Here is a 20944-nt window from a genome sequence, read left to right on the forward strand (position 1 = left end):
CTATTTTTCCGGATTAACTTTTCTTACTAACTATTTTAATCATGTAGGATTTAATTTATGGTAAACTATATGTTACTAGACCCTAATTCCTTAGACATTTCTAGTCTCATCTAAAATTCATCAACAGCCAATTCCTTGGTCAATTAATTCCAATTAGAGAGTGATGATCAAATTTCAGTTTATATGCCACAAAAACTCTAATTACCCAAAAATAAAAGGATTATATGTCACGTATCCTGTTAAATCCAGATAATTAAAAATTAGGAGAATATGTTTTCAAGTTGTTGTTCAAGTAAAGAGCTTTTTCAAGTTATACAAGAACTCAAATAGAAAGAGGATCATACTTCCGTTCCACCCAAATTCATAAGATGAAGAGCGAAAATAATTCTTAAATTATAAATCCATACATGAATTAAAATAGAAAAAGCAATAAAATCAATCCATACAAATAGACAGAGCTCCTAACCTTAAAAGTGGAGATTTAGTTGCTCATGGTTCAGAGAGAAAATAAGGATTCAGGTAAAATGTACTGAGTTCTAATCTGATGGTATCCAAAGTTAACTAATGGAATCCCTTTTTATAACTAATCCTAATTAATTTTAGAAAAATCTATTTTCTAAAATTAAGTAATATCTTTTCCTAATTTAAAAATCAAATTTGAATTTAAATCAAAATTAATTATAACAATCATCAAGTTTTCAATTGATGGATGGGGACCACTTGATTCCTTCACTCTACAGCCTCTGATATGTGCTTTCCGGGCTAAAAACTGGGTCAAAAGCAGCTCAAAAATTGCCCCCAGCGTTTTCTGCACGTGGCGCATGTCACGCGTACGCGTCGATAGTCTTTTCAGCATGTCACGCGTACGCGTCAAGTACGCGCACGCGACGCTGTGCAAATCTTCAAATAACGCGTACGCGTCATTCACGCGCACGCGTCGCCATGGAAAGCTCTAAATCACGCGCACGCGTTAGGTACGCGTACGCGTCTCTCCTTGCTGGTTTTCTCCTTTAATTCTTTTGCTGCAGAAACTCCATCAAATCCAGTTGAATGCTACCTAAAATAAACAGAAATGCACAATACTCAAAGTAGCATCCATAGTGGCTAAAAGATAATTAATTCTTGATTAAACTCAATAATTTAAGTGCACATTCACTAGAAAAAGATAAGAAAGATGCTCACGCATCAGTCCTTCGTTTTCTCCCGTCTCTCACATCACTTCCGTCGTCCGCCGGCGCCCATTATTTCTTTGTCGCGGTCCTTTTCTTGGCATAGCGGTGGTTCGTTCTTTACTTGGAATCTCTCTCTCTTCAAGCGCTCTATCTCACCGCGAATGTCTCTGCTTGCGCTCAGTTCTCCTCCTCGTCACCTTTGTTCTCTCCGAGCTCACTCTCTCTCGCCATTCGTATGCCTCCACTGCTTCTTAGTTAATGTTAATTTTGTTTCGACTTCTGAGTTACTGTTAATTTTGTGGTTTAATGTTGATTGTTGATTTTGTTTTGAATTATTGTTAATTTTCTGAGGTAGTTATTATTGATTATTGTTAATTTTTTTAGTTTAGTGTGTTTTCTGAGTTAACAAGGGTTTAAATCCTTTATTAAAATTGTTATGGCTGGCTTAGGTTTATATGAATCATGGTTCATGGAAAGTGATTCTTCGCCAAGTCTTAGTTTATTTATCTTCATATTTATTTATTCTTTTCGAAATTTTAAATTTGATATTGGATTTAAGTTTAAGTGAAGTTATAGGAATAGAATTTTCAAACACAATGAAGATTACAGATTTTTTATTTTAATAAATAAACAAATGTAATAATTATCAAATAAATAATTTAAAAATTATTTATCGATTTAAATTCTTCTCTCTTATCTCGTTTACACTGTAAACGAGATGACTTTGCATGTATCTCATTTATAGTGTAAATGAGATAAGATACGTCATGCTGCCACGTATATATCTCGTTTACACTGTAAAAGAGATAAGGCGTGTCGATGCCTATAAGTATATGTCGTTCACAACGTCATTCTGGGCCCCAGTTTGACCTAGTCAATCACTTTTTCCTCTCTATTATCCATTTCCAACCTTATTTTTGACTGATACTCTGATGGCGCGCCAGGCGGAAAACGACGAAAATATCAACAGGCTGAACGAGACGTCACATTACGCCGGGGCGGCCGACTTTGAGGTTAGTTTTATTTTGTTTGTTTAATCTAAGTATGTGGCCATGGTTAGGGTAGTCCCAAAGAATCAAAACGTAGTTGGCAGGTTTAGTAGTAGGTCTCTATGTGGAATTTAGAACTCTATTTGCTTGTGCAAGGTTGTTACGGCATAATTATTAGTTTAGAACTCTATTTTTCTTGTGCTAGGTTGTTAGTATTTATAACATTCTAGTAAGGGTTTGTTTAGTATGCACTATGTAATAGAGAAATATGTGTAAGTTAGAAACATAGAAATATGTTCTTAAGTAGAAGTAGATGTAAGTAAAATAGAAATATTTATTTTACTTTAAGGTTTTGTATATCATGTTAAATTGTTGTAATTGCAAAACTAAAAAGAAATTGTAAGAAATAAATAAACCAAAAATTTAAGTTTATTTCTTTATAAGGCTAAATTTTTTTTATATTCTTCAGAGGCCTCGCCTTCTACTACCCCGATGAGTGAGCCATACCCTTTCTCCACCCGACGCCATCGTCTCATATCTGGTTGGATTTGGTGACATGGTGTCCCTCAGAAATTTCACTTTTGGCAATTCACTGATTTCGGCACTCGTGGAGCGATGGCGTTCGGAGACGCATATGTTTCATCTCTCGTGGGGTGAGGTCACTATCACCCTACGGCCTACAGGACGTCGCGTACCACCTAGGCCTACGTGCACACGGGAACCTCGTTGGGGGTGCCTCCGTAACTTCAGTAGGTGGTACCACATTGAGACGTGGGCGTTGGTGGAGCAGCTGCTTGGTGCCAAGCCTCCGGTGGCACCACAACAGGCTGCGTAGAGGAAGGAGTCGTTCACGCTCAAGCTTGTGTGGCTGCAGGATCGTGTCTGCCAGATGCCCCCCATGGACGACCCGGAGACCCTCCAACAGTTTGCCAGGTGCTATATCATGTTACTGATCAGAGGGTATCTGATGACTGACAAGTCCAACAACCTGGTGCACTTGCGTTGGCTCCCTCTTCTCCGAGACTTCGGGGAGTGTGGGGAGTTTTCTTGGGGCTCGACTGTGTTGGCCAGGACGTACCAGTCACTTTGTTCGGCGGCATAGCGGGGCGTCACGAACATCGCTGGCTACACTCCGCTGTTGATGTCCTGGATCTATCAAAGATTTCCTCAGTGGTGTCCACCAGATAGAGGGATCTACCAGTATCCTCTGGTTGCGAGGTAACAAATGTTTATTTCTGTATTTGGTTTAAATATTTTTGTAACCTCTTATGGAATGTTACTGAACGAACTGAATATATTTTCTTGGGTGGTGTCAGGTTGGTTGGATTGCAGCAGCAGAGCAGGGATCAGCATGAAGCCAGGGTCTTACATTGGAGGATTTCGATCGACCGGTTACACTTCGATGAGATTAGTTCCATGTTTACCACCACAAGTGCACTCATTTTTTTTCAAATGTTGCCTTCTTTTTGGGTGACTATTATGTCTGTTACAATTTTTTCAATTTGCATGGAGAGTATACGATACCCTGCTCTGTATGCTCTGTGCCCTCCTTGGTTCCCTGAGGAGGATGAGTGGGGGACATAGTTGTTAGTCGTTCCCCTGGTATGTTTCAACATTGTCCGATTTCACCAGGTTGATCGGGTGAAGTGGCAATTCAATGGAGAGTAGCAGGTGCCAGGCACTCCAATGAACCTTGACAGGTATAAATGATGTCTTATTACCATTGCTTATCTGAGTTTAGATGTCAGTTATTCCAATAGTGAAATGTGTGTGACCATGTGACAGTAGTTTATACACTTATATTTTTTCTTATAGGTTCTTGACGTCCACTGGTCGTGGTGAGGATGTCTGGTGGCCTGAGCGACTTCAGGATTGGTACGAGGGTTAGCGCAGGAGGTTTGATCCCGGTTGCAGGATCTCCATACATCATACGTTTGACACCAGGCCGACCGAGAGTACTATGATTGGTGGTGTGGGGCTTGCCATGTTAGGCATCTGTCGGGCCAGGAGGTTTTGGAGGGTTTGGAGGATCCGAGACTGCCCCCGACGTACAGCCCACTGCCAGCCAGCCTAGGGACTATCTCGACCTTCCCCGAGGCATGCCGGATTGGCGTAAACATGCGAGGGTGTGCAGAGAGGGTACTCGGTGACTTGCTAGGAGGGACAGAGGACATAGAGAACGTCGACCTGGTGAGTCGGTTAAGAGGGAGAGGGTCAGACATCGTCTAGATAGGCTGGACGTCGAGTCTGACGAGGAGGCGGAATACGATCGTCAGGAGGATCACGGGGACATCCCGTAGGACAGAGAGGCTTTACCTTCGGGTCTGCCTCCTCTACCTCCTCCCCTTCCCCCGGCAAATGGATTCACCCCACTATCCGATTTTGGCAGGCCGCATCGTCGGGCAGTCTGGGACATATCACTGCCAGGTTGGCATGAGAGAGGTCCATCCAGGACCTGTCGGAGGAAGAGGAGATGGTTGACGAGATCTTCTTTGATGACGCCTTCCATATTCACACCACCAATGCAGCCACTATACATCAGATCACCGAGTAATTCTGGACCGGCAGGGAGCAGGGTATCGGGCAGTACCCTCATCCATCTGCTGTAGGGCAGACCTCCTCCTAGATGCCATAGATATCACCGGCTTCTACCTCGTCGTACGGGGTGGGTCTTCGTCCTGGTACCCAGTATGCGACCTCACCGTCCTACGACTATGGTATGTACCTGAAGTCATCACAGCCTCAAGTGACCCCTCCATCAGCTCCACTATCTCAGCCTCAGCTTCACATCCATTAGTATGCCACATATCCATCCTCTGGATGGCTCCAACCATATCATGTGTAGCCGCCCAGGACACCGCTGTCCCGCTAATGCCTCAGGAAGATCATCATCCTTCTTGACCTCAACGCCAGGCTCAGCTTCCACCGTGTGGTACCGGACACAGGCACCACTACTAGGATCCTCGAAACCGATGATGTTATGTGTTTGGGTTGTAATTATTTTTATTGTTTTATATTCTAGTTGTCTTGTTTATTCACTTTTTTAGCTCGTATGCGAAGCTCTGTATTGTAAACAGTTGTTGTTTATTATGGTGTAATTTCTTATGACTATTACCCTTTGCCTTATAAAAGTAAAATACAAAACTAAATTATTACATCTCCGAAATCTATAAAATGTCAAAACCAAAGTATTCCACTTTAAAAAAAAATAAAAAATAACACTAACATATTACATCATCAATAAAACTAAAATGTAAAACTAAGGATTGACATTTCTGATAAACCAAAAAGGCTACAACTTCATTTAACTGGTACAGTCATATGATAAAAAACTTCAACAGGAATAAACTACATCCATACTACAAGAACTGCATGTCCTAGGCATCTCCCGTGGGTTGATTAGGACAACCCCTTCTAGTATGACCGAATTGGCTACAGAGGCCAAACCACTTCTCATGTCGCTCGACCTCATCCATATTATTCTGGAATCTGGTGGAAACGGGTTGTCTAGCCGCCTTTGGACTCATGACTGGGTTATGACGCAGCATCGTCCCATACCACTCCGGCCAAAACGACTCGTCAGGAATCGATGGAAACTCCACCTCGTACACCTTGAACACAGCTTCTTGCCTGTAAATCGGATGCACATACGGGTACCACTCAATGCTAGCGGCGGCACACCCGGCAAGTGCGTGGCAGCACGGATAGTGGAGAAACTGAAATAGTCCACAGTCACACGTATTTTTCGATAGCCGAACACGGAAGGAATCTTGTGACCAACCTCGAACAGCTCCAGCTCCTCCACAACAAACACAGAGGCATGCCTATCACAATGAGTGACATGCATTTTCGGGATGCATTCTCTATTCTTTTCAATGGTGGCCAAAAGTCTTTGGGAGAAGCAGTTTCCAGCCGCCATCTGTGACTGTGCCTCCCTGCCCTTCGTCACAAACAAATTTTGCAGTCTTTCGTACGTGATGTGCACAATGGCTAAAATCGGCAAGTATCGTGTCCTCTTTAGAACTGCATTGATGCACTCTGACATATTGTGGTCATGTGTCCAAACCGCTACCCACTGTCAAAATGTTGTAGCCAAATCTCCTTGTTGAAACGACCAGTCCAGTCTGCTATCGCCGAGGAGAATCCTCTCAAGGGATTCATGTACCACTCATACCCAGCCTTGCTTGGACTATAAGCAGCATTTATGAGGTATCTCTTTCCCTCGGCTGACTTGAACTGAGTCATGAAATTCGCAGCCATGTGTTTGATATAGTAAGCATGGAACGCTCTTGGGGGATGCCATCCACTATCATCAACGCTTAGCACGACCTTGATGGCCTGAAATCTATCAGAGATAACCAGCAGACCATCTTGTGGGGTGGTATGGCATCTCAGATTAGTAAGGAAAAACGACCATGACTCGGTGCTCTCATACTCGACAACGGCAAAAGCAATAGGCAGGATGTTGCTATTGCCGTCTAGCGCCACCGTAATAAGCAACACTCCACCGTATCTGTCATACAAATGCGTGCCGTCGACGGATACAAATGGCTTGCAATGCTTGAACACCTCGACACATGAGGGGAAAGCCCAAAATACTTTGACGAACATGGTACAGTCGCGTACCAGGAGGTGCCCATTGTAGAACGGTTTGACGCGTAGGTCACAAATGGTTCCAGGAAAACAGTTCTGCAGTGCCTGAAGCAGCTTCAACACCTTGTTGTATGTCTCTTCCCAATCCTCATAGATCTGTGCGATTGCCTTCTGCTTTGTCATCCACACCTTTCTGTAGGAGGGTTTGAAGTGATAGCTCGCCTGGACCACACCTTGCAACACCGGAATACTCACAGAGGGGTTGGACTGTATCAACGGCAATATGACCATGCAGATGAGACTGCTGTCTAACTGATGATGGTCTTCAGACATGGTGGGTGCTAGACAACTGTGCGCTCCACCAACCCTCTAAACCTCCCTAACCACAACAAAACATTATTGCTTCAGCCATATCTCAAACCTCCTAAATATATTACACCGAAGGGTCACGCAGAGGCTCCATAGACACCCATTGTCAGCTTGATGGCACTGCACATGGTACTTTAACCGGTCCGATTCGAGCATCCGGTACTCAGCACTCCTACAAATACTGTAGTTCTTCACACCCTACAGCACTGTCTCTCGACATTTGAACCTGTGGCTGACCCGAAACTCTACCACGCTGTCTAAGTTGTAATCTTCTTTACCCGTATTCGAAAATGGAGTCCTCTCATGCATGGCGTCCAGATCCAGACTGTGATAGTGACTTGGTACCGTCGATAGTGCCAAAATTGGGTGAGGTGGAAGAAAGACACATGGCGCGCCACAGTCTGGGCAGACGTCTCCAGCACAAACTCTTCCTCATTGCCACCTTCGGAAGATTACTCATAGTTTTCAATGTTTGTTCTCCAAAATTCAAAACAAGGATTATAATCATCATGATTCATCGGCTAGTTTAGTGTGTTTACTGTTTGAGTTAATTAGTGTGTTTATCACTATGTTTGAATCATTTATAAGCTTTTAATCATAAATTTTAGATAAGTTATAAGATGAAATTGTAAAATTTTAAATTTTATTAGTATAGTGAATTCAGATATTTGAAATTATATATTATATTTTTAATAATTTTATTTATAGTTGAAGAGTTTGGAAAACTCCAAATTAATTTGATGATGATCAAACATTATTAAAATATTTAATTACAAAATTATTAATTTGATCTTTAATTCACATTTGTTAATTAATAATTTTGTGTTGTGCAGATCTTAGCTTGGGCCGAAATAACAAGCCCAATGTGAAGTTAGAATTCAGCCTTGGTACAAAAATATTTTAAAGTATTTATGGTTGAAATTTTTATTATGTGAAATAGGCCAATTTTTGTTGAACAAGCCCAAATTAATATTTGCTTCTAGACCAATAAGGTTTGGTCCGAATTGAAAAGAAAAAGGGAAGAAGCTTTGCTTGTTTAGTTCGGTTACCCACTTTTACTCTTTGATGGATTTTAAATTCATTTAACTTGCATTAATAGCATTAAAAACATGAAAGAGAAAGTGTGAATTGATTTGATTGCCATAATTACTATCACACGTTACTAAGAAAAGGGAAGTGGAAAATTAATTCAATTTTAATTTCATTATTCAATCACATTGAAAGTTTTCTCTCTTCTCTCTCTTCTCTCATCACTCTCGGTCATGTCACAGAGAAGAAGAACAAATAAGCTATCAGAGATAAGGCACTGTAGCAATGAAGCTACAAGCAAGGAAGAAGCCATTGTGATAATGGCATTAAGAAAAAGAAGATCCACAGTAGGGTGTGGCTGAGATCTTTGCCACTTATGATAAGAAGTGGTGAGGAAGTCTCAAGCTCTCCATACTCGAAAATAGAGAAGATCCCTTGGAAGCATGGCTCGTCTCTACTTTTGATTGACCACCACAGGAGGTAGCTACTGTAGCTACGTGGAGGAAAAGGTAGAAGATAAGAGCAGAAGGAACTGTCAAGCATTAAGGACTCATCAAGGGTCAGGAATCCTTCTTGGGGAGTAAGTCAAGATGGAAGACCTGGATTGATGAAGCTTGGTGAGAAGGGATAACACAGAGGTAATTGCATATTGGTTTTAGCGTTAGTTTGAAGGGATAACACAGAGGTAATTGCATGTTAGTTTGAAGAAGAAGAAGATTAGCTCGGTTCAACAGTTTCAACCTTTGAGGCTTCTCCTTCTATAAATAAGGGAGAACAGCCAGGGATTGAAACAAGGAGAAAAGAGTGAAAGTACAAAGTTCTCATAACTACCCAAGGTAACAGAAGTTCTTCTTCTTCAATGTTCTTCATTTTGTATTTTTCTGTTTAGTTTTGTTTGCCTTGAGTCTCATGAAAAAAGGCAAACAGTGAGGTTTGTAAGAAAAAGCCATAGAGCGGAAAAAGGCAGAGTATACAAAATTAAAAGAAAAAGCCATACATTTCCTTAGAGGTCCTTTGTATATTTGTGTCGTGTTTCATGATTCTGTGGGAGTTCCCTTGCAAGTTGGGTTAGCACTTAGCAGTTGTAAGCTTGGTAGGTGACTTGTAAGTTCAGGATTGGGGTTAGATTCTGAACTTGTGCCGGATAGGAAGGTAGTTCCTAGGGAGAATTGGTGTATGTAATCAAAGATGATTATAGTGAAATTTCATCATTGTTGTGATGGAGACTAGATGTAGGCTGCATTGCACTTAGTAACTGAACCAGGATACATCTTGATGTGATTTTCTTTCTCTTCTACTCCATTTCTGTTTCTGCTCCTTAGGAGACAAAACTGGAAAATATCTCTTGCCTGGTTACGAGACAAAAAGAAAAAGCTTCTTGGTTGGGTATGAGACAAAAAAGCAAAATATATCCTCAAGGCATTCTAACAGACAACAAGTGTTACTAAGCAAAAAAGGGACTAAGATTCAATCCCCCTTCTCTTAGCCACTAATTACCATCAATTGGTATCAGAGCTTGGTCTCAAAGAGATCAAACTTTGCAGCTTGGAGAAAAGATCCAAATGGTAGAGAATAGTGGCTCAAACCTGGTGTCCTACAATATGATAGAAGGACAGTCAAGCAATAGACCTCCTCTTTTCAATGGGAAGAACTACACCTATTGAAAGGAGAGAATGAAGATTTTTGTGCAAGTAGTAGAATACAGACTCTGAAAGATCATCCTGGAGGGTCCTCAATTTCCAACCACTACAAGTGCTGAAGGAGTAGTCTCTCTTAAAGCCGAAGCAAGTTGGACCGAAGAAGACAGAAAGAAGGCGGAGCTCAATGCCAAGGCTATCAACTTGCTCAACTGTGCAATCAATTTCGAGAAATACCGACGGGTATGACGATGCACAACGGTAAAGGAAATCTGGGACAAACTTCAAGTCACTCGTGAAGGAACTACCATAGTAAAGAAGACCAGGATAGATATGCTGAACAGTGAATATGAAATGTTCTCACTGAAGGAAGGAGAATCAATAGATGAAATGTTTAAAAGATTCAACATCATCATTGTTGGCTTGGATGCTATGGGGATCAAGTACCCTGAATCTATGCTTGTAAGGAGAGTTTTGAGAAGTCTCACAAAAGAGTGGAAAAATAAGGCACTAATAATATATGAGAATAGTGGTCTTGATTCTATGACATATGATGACCTGAGAGAAAATTTACTTGCTTTTGAAAATACTTATTTAAAAAAGGATTCAAAAAAAAGGAATAGCTCTTACATCTGTTTCTAACCCTTTGGATGAAGAATCCAGTGATAACTCCTCTGAAAATGAATTTGTTTTGTTTGCCAAAAAATTCAGGAAAATGGTGAAACTCAAGGAAAGAAGCAAGGGAAGCAGCTCAAGGAAACAAAAGAAAGACTTCAGCAAAGTGATCTGTTACAAATGCAAAGAGACTGGGCATTTCAAATCTGATTGTCCTAAGTTGAAGAAGAAGGAGAAGCCAAAGAAGGGAAAGAAGAAAGGACTGATGGCTTCTTAGAAGGACTTGAAAAATGACTCAGAAGATGATGAAGAATCAGAAACCAAGTCCCAACCATGTCTCATGGCAGATTACGTTGAACAGGTAGTATTTCGTAACCCTGATACTGAAGATCTTCATCTCATGATATACCATCTTTCTAAAAAGATTATATGCTTTCTAAGTAAAAACCAAGATCTTGAATCTCAAATCACCATTCTTAAAGCTGAAAATGATTTTTTAAAAGAAAAATTGAGAGAAGCTGAAACCGCTGTTGATCTTGTTGAGGAAAACAAGCGGTTGAAAGATGAAATAAAAGCCTGTGAAAAACAACATTTTGTGGTTGCATATCTAAATTATTTTGAAGAAAATGAGAAGTTGCTCAAAGAGGTAAAAAGACTCAAAGAGGACTTAGCCACATTTGCTCAAAGTTCAGAAAATTTAAATCAATTATTGGCTAGTCAAAAACCTCTTTATGATAAAGCTGGGTTGGGATTTCATAGATCTGAAAAATTTGTTAAGAAACCTTCTTTTGCAAACATGGCATCATCTTCTAATGATGTAAGGTTTCAAAACCCAACAAGCTTTAACAAAACATCAACTCCAAGGTTTTGTAGATTGTGCAATCGGAATGGTCATTTTCCCATTCAATGTTTTTTTATTGAAAGAATGCTTGGAAACAAAGTTTGTAAAGTTGTTTGTGATTACAATGGCTTGGGACAAAGGAGATGGTTTAACGTTAAAGGATCCAAAAAGATTTGGATACCTAAGGTCACTTGAACTCATTTTGTAGGTGTGCCTAGCATCCAAGAGGAAGGACAATATGTGGTACATAGATAGTGGATGCTCTAGGCATATGACCGGAAAGACAACCTTCTTCATTAAGCTTGATGAATATGATAGAGGGTTTGTCACTTTCGGTGATAATGGCAAAGGAAAGATAGTGGCAATAGGCAAAGTTGGTAAAAAATTTTCTTCTTTCATAAATGATGTTCTACTTGTTGATGGGATGAAACACAATTTACTAAGCATTAGCCAATTATGTGATCTTGGATATGAAGTCATTTTTAGAAAATTGGTTTGTTTAGTCATTTGTGAAAAATCTGAGGATATTTTGTTTGAAGCTAAGTGGTGTAATAATGTGTATGGATTGACTCTTGAGGACTTAAAAGATCAAAAAGTGACATGTTTTACTTCACTGGAATCTGAAAAATGGCTATGGCATAAGAAATTGGGTCATGCAAGTATGTACCAAATTTCTAAACTTGTTAAGAAAAACTTGGTGAGAGGAATTCCAAATATTAAACTTGATAAGGATATTACTTATGATGCTTGTCAATTAGGCAAAGAAGTAAAATCCTCTTTTAAACCAAAAGATGGAATTTCTACCAAAAGACCATTAGAAATGTTGCACATTGATCTTTTTGGTCCCACAAGATTCGATTGGGTACTCTTCCTTGCTCATAAGAATGATGCTTTCCAAGCTTTTTCAACCCTTTGTAAATGAATTCAAAATGAAAAAGATTTGAAAATTGCCCACTTAAGAAGTGATCATGGAAAAGAATTTGAAAATAAAGATTTTGAAAAATTTTGTAATGATTTTGGAATTGCACACAACTTTTCATGCCCTAGAACTCCTCAACAAAATGGGGTAGTTGAAAGAAGGAATAGAAGCCTTCAAGAGATGACTAGGGCTATGCTTTGTGAAAATGATGTTCCAAAATTTTTGTGAGGGCTGAAGCTGTAAATACAACTTGTTATATTTTGAATAGGACCATCATTAGAAAGGGTTTAAATAAAACTCCTTATGAACTATGGAAAGGAACCCCACCAAATCTTAAGTATTTCCACATTTTTGGATGCAAATGCTTTGTACTTAACAATAAAGAGAATCTTGGTAAATTTGATCCAAAATCCTACGAAGGAATGTTTGTTGGATACTCTACCACTAGCAAAGCATTTAGAATTTACCTCAAAGAACATAGGACCATAGAGGAATCCATACATATGTCTTTTTGTGATACTAATTCAATTCCCAGTGCCCCTTTAGATGATGATACAGGTAGTAAAGTAGAAACAAGCCATCAACCAAGTCAAGAAAGTCCCAATGCTGTCCCAAGTGAAGAACCTGTCTGTCCAGTTTTGTCTCATCAGGATGGAGGAAACATTTCAGTTTTGTCTCCTGAGCTAGTCAGAGATTCCAGAATAGACCAGACTACTAAAGCTCATCAAAGCTCAACCTTACTCCGAAAACCAAGAGAATGGAAGTCCATGAAGGGTTATCCTCATGATTTTATCATTGGTGATCCCTCCCAAGGTGTAACAACAAGATCCTCAACAAAGAAGCAAGCTGAACAAGGCAATTTTGCTTTCTTGTCACAAATGGAGCCTAATAATGTGAAGCAAGCTCTTGAAGACCCTTCTTGGGTCAAAACCACGCAAGAAGAGCTAGCTCAATTTGACAAGAATGAGGTTTGGACACTAGTACCTCATCCGAATGGTAAGAAGGTAACGGGTACTAAGTGGGTTTTCAAAAATAAATTGGGTGAGGATGGTAAGGTTGTTCATAACAAGGCTAGATTAGTGGTCCAAGGTTACGATCAAGAAAAGGGTATTGATTTTGATGAGTCTTTTGCTCCGGTAGCAAGAATGGAAGCAATTAGGTTGCTTCTTGCCTATGCTGCCCATAAAGGTTTTAAAATGTTCCAAATGGATGTCAAATGTGCTTTCCTTAATGGCTTTATAGATAGAGAAGTATTTGTGGCACAACCCCCCGATTTTGAAAATAAAGAATTTCCAAATCATGTTTTCAAATTTTTAAAGGCCCTTTATGGCCTTAGGCAAGCTCCAAGAGCTTGGTATGAAAGGCTTAGTGCCTTCTTATTGGAAAATCACTTTCAAAGGGGGTACCACCAATACTACTTTATTTATTAAAGTATCTAATGTGATATTCTTCTTGTTCAAGTTTATGTGGATGATATAGTGTTTGGATTGGCTAATGAATCCTTGTGTGAAGAGTTTGGAAAACTCATGACTAGTGAGTTTGAAATGAGTTTAATGGGAGAACTAACATTCTTTCTTGGTCTCCAAATTAAACAAACTCCTAGTGGCACTTTTATTCACCAAGAAAAATATGCTAAAGAATTAATCAAGAAGTTTGGCCTAGAAAATTCCAAGCCTATGGGAACACCAATGCATCCAAACACTAAGCTTGAAAAAGATGATGATGGCAAAGATGTGGATGAAACACGGTATAGAGGAATGATAGGTTCACTCATGTATCTTACCTCCTCTAGACTGGACATTGTTCAAAGTGTGGGTGTATGTTCAAGGTTTCAATCTCACCCAAAAGAATAATCCCACCTTTCAACCGTCAAAAGAATCATTAGATATATTAAGAGAACATGTGATTATGGCTTATGGTATCCAAAATCTGATGACTTTTGTGCAGTAGGTTTCTGTGATGCAGATTATGCGGGAGATAGGGTGGATAGAAGGAGAACATCCGGAATGTGTTGCTTCCTTGGAAGTTCACTAAATATGTGGTCAAGCAAGAAACAAGCCACAGTAGCTCTATTCACAGCCGAAGCTGAATATATATCTGCCTCTGCTTGTTTTTCACAATTAATTTGGTTGAAAACTCAGTTGGAGGATTATAAATTGAAATCAATAGTATTCCTTTGTTTTGTGATAATATGAGTGCAATAAACATCTCTAAAAATTCTGTGTTGCACTCTAGAACTAAGCACATTGAAATTAGATATCATTTTATTAGAGAACATGTGCAAAAGGGTACTATTGACATTCAATTTGTGAAATCTGAAGAACAACTTACTTATATTTTCACAAAACCTTTGTGAAATCAGGAGACAAAATTGAGGAAGTGATGAACTGGCATTGATTCAGGGGGAGACTCATTCTGATATTAATGATCATGGGTCCAACCAAATCTTCTTTGACCATCCATAACTCTGGCCCGTTTTCTTTTGTTCCTCAATTTTTTCATACTTTTTGGGAAGCTGTCATATCATATCTTGTAGGAGGGAGTTGTTGTCAAATCATACTCTTTTCTCCACCTTTTCCCTTGATCATAGGAGCTAACCTCTCTGTTTTAATTTTAAAAATCTTTCCTTGTTGATAACCGCGCGGTCGCGCCACTTAACGATCCATTACTCACTTAACCCTCTCTCTCCACTCAGCATTAAATGCTCCTATAACCTCCCACCTCTCTCCAATCTCTTCGGCCACTCTTTCATCTTTCCCCTTGATGATTGGATTTTTGACGGTTTAGAATTTCATAAATAAATTCTCGTTGCAAGTATAGTTCCTAAACCAATCACTAATCCTTTCATACAAAAAGTTGTTTGTCACTAAAACAAACCCCTAATTTTATAAACCGAAGTATTCAAACCTCGGGTCGTTCTCCCTAGAAATTACAATAAAGTGCCTTGTTATTGGTTAAAAATGTGTTTTGGGGTTTTGGATAAGAAGCATGAAAAGTAAATGGCAATGAAAAAAAACTAACAACTATAAAAGGCTCTTGGCAAGGTATGAAAATTAGAAGTCCTATCCTAGTTATCCTTCTCAATTGTGATGAGAATTGTTCATTGCTACCACTTAGTTAACCCTTACTAAATAAAGGAAAGTCAAGTGGATGAATTGACTTGAGCCACAAGTCCTAGCCAACTCCCAAGGAAAGACTAGCTTTAGTGCACTCCAAACCAATTAGCAATCTCTCCAATTACCAATCAACAAAGGAATTAGATAACTCAAGTGTCACTAATTACTCTACCTAGGCCAAGAGGAACAAAATCTATACTATATCTAGAAGAGGCATTTCAACAAACACATAAAAGGCAATAAAAGTAAACAACATAAATTGCAAGAATTAAAGAGAGATCTAACTACAAAGGCAAGAGATCAACAATAGAAAAGCAAAGAAGAACAATTATTATGAATTACCTCTTATTGAATTGAAAGAAAATGGAAGGAACAATAGTAGATCTACAACAAAATGCAAGAACAACATAAAGGAAATTACAATAAAAGAATGGAAGAAGAATGAATGTAACAACAAGGAATTAGGAAGATAGAAGTAGAAGAAGATGAATTAAAATCTAGATCTAAGAACTAAACCTAATCCTAATCCTAATCCTAGAGAGAAGTGAGAGCTTCTCTCTCTAGAAACTACTTCTAAAACTAAACTATGACTAATGGTCAAAAGTATGAGAGTATGTTCATTCCCCCTTCAATCCTTGGCTTAAATAGAATCAGAAATAAGTTTGATTGGGCCCACAAGGCTTCTAAAATCGCTGGCCACGTTTTGCTTTAAGTGAACCAGGTGGCAGCAACGGCGCGTGTGCGTACTATGCGCGTACGCGTCACCATGCGCGGTTTAACCATAGTAAATCTTATATCGTTTCGAAGCCCCGGATGTTAGCTTTCCAACCCAACTAAAACTGCATCATTTGGACCTCTGTAGCTCAAGTTATGGTCATTTAAGTGCAAAGAGGTCGGCTTGATAGCTTTCCGGTTCTTTCATTTCTTCATGAGTTCTCCAACTTTTCATGCTTTCTTTCTTCATTCCCTTGATCCAATCTTTGCCTCCTAAACCTTAAATCACTTAACAAACATATCAAGGCATCTAATGGAATCAAGGAGAATTAGATTTAGGTATTTTAAGTCCTAAAAAGCATGTTTTCACTCTTAAGCACAATTAAAGGAGAATATACAAAACCATGCTAATTCATTGGGTAAATGTGAGAAAAGGTCTACAAAATACTCTAAATTCAATACAAGATAAACCGTCAATTTGGGGTTTATCAACCTCCCCACACTTAAACCTTAGCATGTCCTCATGCTAAACCAAGAATGAAATAAGGGATATGACACTTATTCAAAGCAAAGAAACTATATGCATGCAACTAAATGCGAAGTGATTCTACCTACTTGGTTAAAAAATAAATCAATCTCCAAGACATACATGCACAAGTAGGGCATAAGATCATATAACGATTCATGAGTCCTACCAATTGAAATATAAACATGAAGTTCACATAGACTTGCAAGAAGAACGCTCGTGAAAGCCGGGAATCAAGGAATTGAGCATCGAACCCTCACCAGGAGTGTTTGCACTCTAGTCGCTCGGTGTTTGGGGTTGATTCTCTCAATTCTCCCCTAATCATGCTTTCCAAGATTTGTTTTTCTTCTAACAATCAACAATTATTCAATGCATGCATACATGTATCATGAGGTCTTTTCTTTAGGTTGTAATGGGGCTAGGGTCAAGGTAGGATCATATATGGCTAGTGGACTTAGGATTTGAATCTTTGATTAACTTTAACTTTCCCACCTAACCTATATAATAACCTATACAATTAAGTACTAATCTAACTCCCCATTCCTCACTTTTTCGCATACTCATGCATTCTCTTTTGATTATCACACATATGCATTGATTTTATTTGAACTTTACTTTGGGGCATTTTGTCTCCTTTTATTGCTTTCTTTTTTTCTTCTTTTTTTTCCTTTTCTATTTTCATATATATCATTTTTTTCCTTTTGTTTTTCTCATTTTTTTTCTAGAATATCAATGCATAAGGTCTTACATTTAATTAACACATGAGTATGTACCCGATTCCCAAATATAAGAGTACAAAACAAAACACATCCTTTTACCTCAACCAATGTCCCTCCCAAGTTTTCCACACTTGAATGATGCTCACACACACTAGCCTAAGCTAATCAAAGATCCAAATAAAGGACATCTATTGTTTTTCGCTTTAAGGCTTGTAATGTACTAAAATTGAGAATAAGTGGGTTAAGCGTAGGCCCAAAATTGGTTACAATGGAGAGTAAAAGGTAGGCTATTTGGGTAAGTGAGCTAATGAAATGATGGTCTCACTCATATAAATGCATGAATACACAAAATAATGGACATAAAGAATCAAAGAAATCAAAGATTACATTCATAGAAAGAGAATAATGCACACAAGAAGGAAAAATAAGTGGTTATAAGATGTAACCACACCATTAGGCTCAAAACTCACTTGCTTGTGTTCTTAGCTCAAAATCCATGTTCCAAAGTACATTCTTTCAAGCAAGTTCAACAAAAAATTTTCAAATTGGTAGGTTGCCCTAAAACAGTTTCTTGGGAAAGAAATTATCACTCTAACCAAGTAGTCCTAATAAGAAGAAGGTAGTAAAATATGTAAAAATTCTAACTAACATGCAACCTATCATGCAAATGCAATAACTAACTAACATTGGTGTTGAAAAAGAAAATTGTTACCCATGGAGATCGGTCGACGACCTCCCCACACTTGAAGATTGCACCGTCCTCGGTGCATGCAAAGAAGAGCAGGGTGGACGGGTTGCTATAATTGATGAGTTCCTCAAACGGTTGTGCGGATGACTTGTTTGTTGCCCCATTTAAAAGCTTTTCCTTTCTCCCTCCTTGGTGGCCAACCTAAAAGGATAGAAAGGGAAAGGAATATTAAGCCTATGACAAAGATATCAAAGCAAATAGAACATAGGCGGGGGTTAATGCCAAGTAGGAGTATGGTTCTCTACTACATGGTAGCTAAGCATGTAAAAGAGAAAACAATATAAGCCAATGGCATATTAACTAATACTTGATGCAAGAGTAAGATCGAAGCATGAAGACCATATGGCACGTCAAGTTCAAATAAGAAGAAGTGGGTCATGAAAGACAATATGAGGTCATATCAATGCACAAAGACATGAGAGTCATACAAGATGAAGCATTGATTTAAAAGTTTCATCACCCAACAATATCAAACAAGTTAAGAGGCACCAAAATAATGCAAGAAATTCTCAACAATTGAGTAGAAAGATGCAACACCATTATTAAAATGACTTAAAAAAAATGAAAACATGCTGCAAAAACTAAATAAAAATGGGAAGAGTAGAAGTATGCGAATGTGATAAGCAAAAGAAAATGGTAGGGGAGAAAAAAACTCTCTTTTTTTTTTACCGACGCGTATGCGTCATGCACGTTTACGCGTAAATGGGCAAATTGGTTAAAGGACGCGTACGCGCCAGGTGCGCGCACGCGTGCGTCGAGTTAGGCCGGAGGCATAGTGTCGGCCCAAGTCTGGCACAACTCTCGGGTAAAAGTACCGGGGGTGCAGATTGTGCAATTGACGCGCGCGCACAGCGTGCGTGCGCGTGCATTGCGAATTTAAGATCATGTGCGCGTACGCGCCAGGTGCGCGCACGCGTGCATAGACTTGTGCCTTAGACCCAATGTTCGCACAGTGCAGGCCTAATTCTCGGGTTTTTGGCTGAGGTAGAATTTTTGCATCCACGCCTACGCGTACAATGCGCGTCTGCGTGGATGGTCGAAAAATGCTCAGGTGCGCGTACGCGTCATGTGCGCGCGCGCATGGATGGTGTTCTGTTTTTCAAAATTTTTTCTAAGTTCTTGCACCAATCCAAGCCTTTCAATCCTCCAAACAACTACCAAAGCACCCTAAAACCTTATTTATCATATTATACTTCTAACAAACCAATAAAAACATGAAATTAGACTAATTCTACCAATATGTACAAAGAAATAAAATGAAAAGATGTTACCATGGTGGGGTGTCTCCCACCTAGCACTTTTGTTTATTGTCCTTAAGTTGGACTTATGGGGAGCTCCTCTCAAGGTGGCTTGTGCTTGTACTCATCTTGAAACTCCCACCAATGCTTGGTTCTCCATTGTGCCCCAAGATTTCTCATAGATTGAGCCAAGTGTTGATGGAGTTCTTCACAAGCTTGGGGCTCCCAAAGTTGATCCTCTTTTTGTGATCCGGGATCCCACACTTTATCTTCACACCTGTCTTGAAGTTGATCATCATTATTGGTCCATCCGGGTGGTGAGTAAGGTGAATTCTCTATATAGTGGCCAACAATCCTCCTAGACCCATCTATTTGAGCACTACTCCAACCTTTATATATCATGTTTGATGCATCAACCATAATGAGCCTTGATTTGTAACGCCAACCACGAAACATCTTTCGCTTACGCTTCATCCCACAAAGCATCCTAAGTTGACCATCTGTTTCAAGCAAGTCATACTCAAGTGGGACAATAAAGCTAATAGAAATGAATTTTACCCACTCAAGTGAAGGAGTAGATGACAACCTAGGCAAAAATGCTTCCAACGATCTTGACAAAGCGTATTCCACTCCCATCCTTCTATTTCTAAGGAATTCCACCTCTTCACAAGATTTCTCTAATTCAATCATTTGTTCATTAATACTATCTAATCCTTTTCCCTTAATCAAACTATAATTGGGAGGGTGAAAGAAGTTTACCTCCACAATATTTTCAAATGCACCGGGAGAAGGTTCTTCAAGTTCAAAGGATTCTCCACCACTAGGACTTGATGCTTGCTCTTCATTGCCATAGGAACTCAATTCTTGCTCTATCCCAGCCAAGTCTTCATATGGAATATGCCTTGGAAGGTGTGCACTTTCCTCTCTAGCATCAATTTCAATCATCTTGGAGGGGTTTTCTTCAACTCTATGTTCCCATGGAGGCTCCGCATCTCCCAAGTCTTCTACCACTTCTTCTTTGTCTTCAACAATTAAAGCTTCCTCCAATTGTTCCAATACAAAGCAACTTCCCTCATTTCCCACTGGAGTTTCCAATCTCTCCTTCATGCTATGTTCTTTATTTGATTCTCCACATGTAGCCATGGGAGTTCCTTGAGTGTTCAAGCATTGGGAGGCTAATTGATTTGTTACCGCATCCAAGGCGGCCATGAAATTTTGCACATCCCTTTTCATCTCTTCTTGCCCTTGAACAAGAACACCAAGGGTTTCATCCATTAGAGATTGGGGTGGGTGGAAGGGTTCATCAAATTGGGGGAAGGGTTCATAGTAGGAAGATGGTTCTTCTTGGTAGAGTTGTGGTGATTCAATATTCTCCACTCTTTCCACTTGTTGCACAACACACTCCATGGTTGCTTAAAATTGATCCAATGCTTCCTTGAGATGATCCCTTGACTCTTGTTCCTCTTGGATTATATGATTAGGATCATGTGGCTCTTGGATTGATGGACATAAGTATTCTTCCATGGAAACTTGTGGTGAAAAGTAGTATTCATCTTGTGGTTGAAAATTTTCATTCATTGGAGGTGGTTCATCTTGGTAATAATGTGGAGGAGGTGGCTCTTGAAAATATTGATGTTGGAATGGTGGTGGCTCTATATGTGGTTCATATGGCTCATATGGTTGTTGGTAAGATAGATATGGATTAGGGTCATATGAAGG

The 20944-nt window shown here is 39.4% G+C and overlaps 1 protein-coding gene across 1 annotated transcript; it reads right to left on the reverse strand.

Annotated features, from left to right (window-relative positions):
- Positions 1-6229: 6229 nt before the first annotated feature.
- Positions 6230-7087, reverse strand: LOC112701148 (uncharacterized). Its single transcript, XM_025751946.1, has one exon. It carries the CDS (start codon positions 7085-7087, stop codon positions 6230-6232), a length of 858 nt encoding a protein of 285 aa, XP_025607731.1.
- Between the last annotated feature and the right edge of the window lie 13857 nt (positions 7088-20944).

The sequence above is a fragment of the Arachis hypogaea genome, chromosome 7, assembly GCF_003086295.3.
Source record: "Arachis hypogaea cultivar Tifrunner chromosome 7, arahy.Tifrunner.gnm2.J5K5, whole genome shotgun sequence".
Classification (NCBI taxonomy): domain Eukaryota; kingdom Viridiplantae; phylum Streptophyta; class Magnoliopsida; order Fabales; family Fabaceae; genus Arachis; species Arachis hypogaea.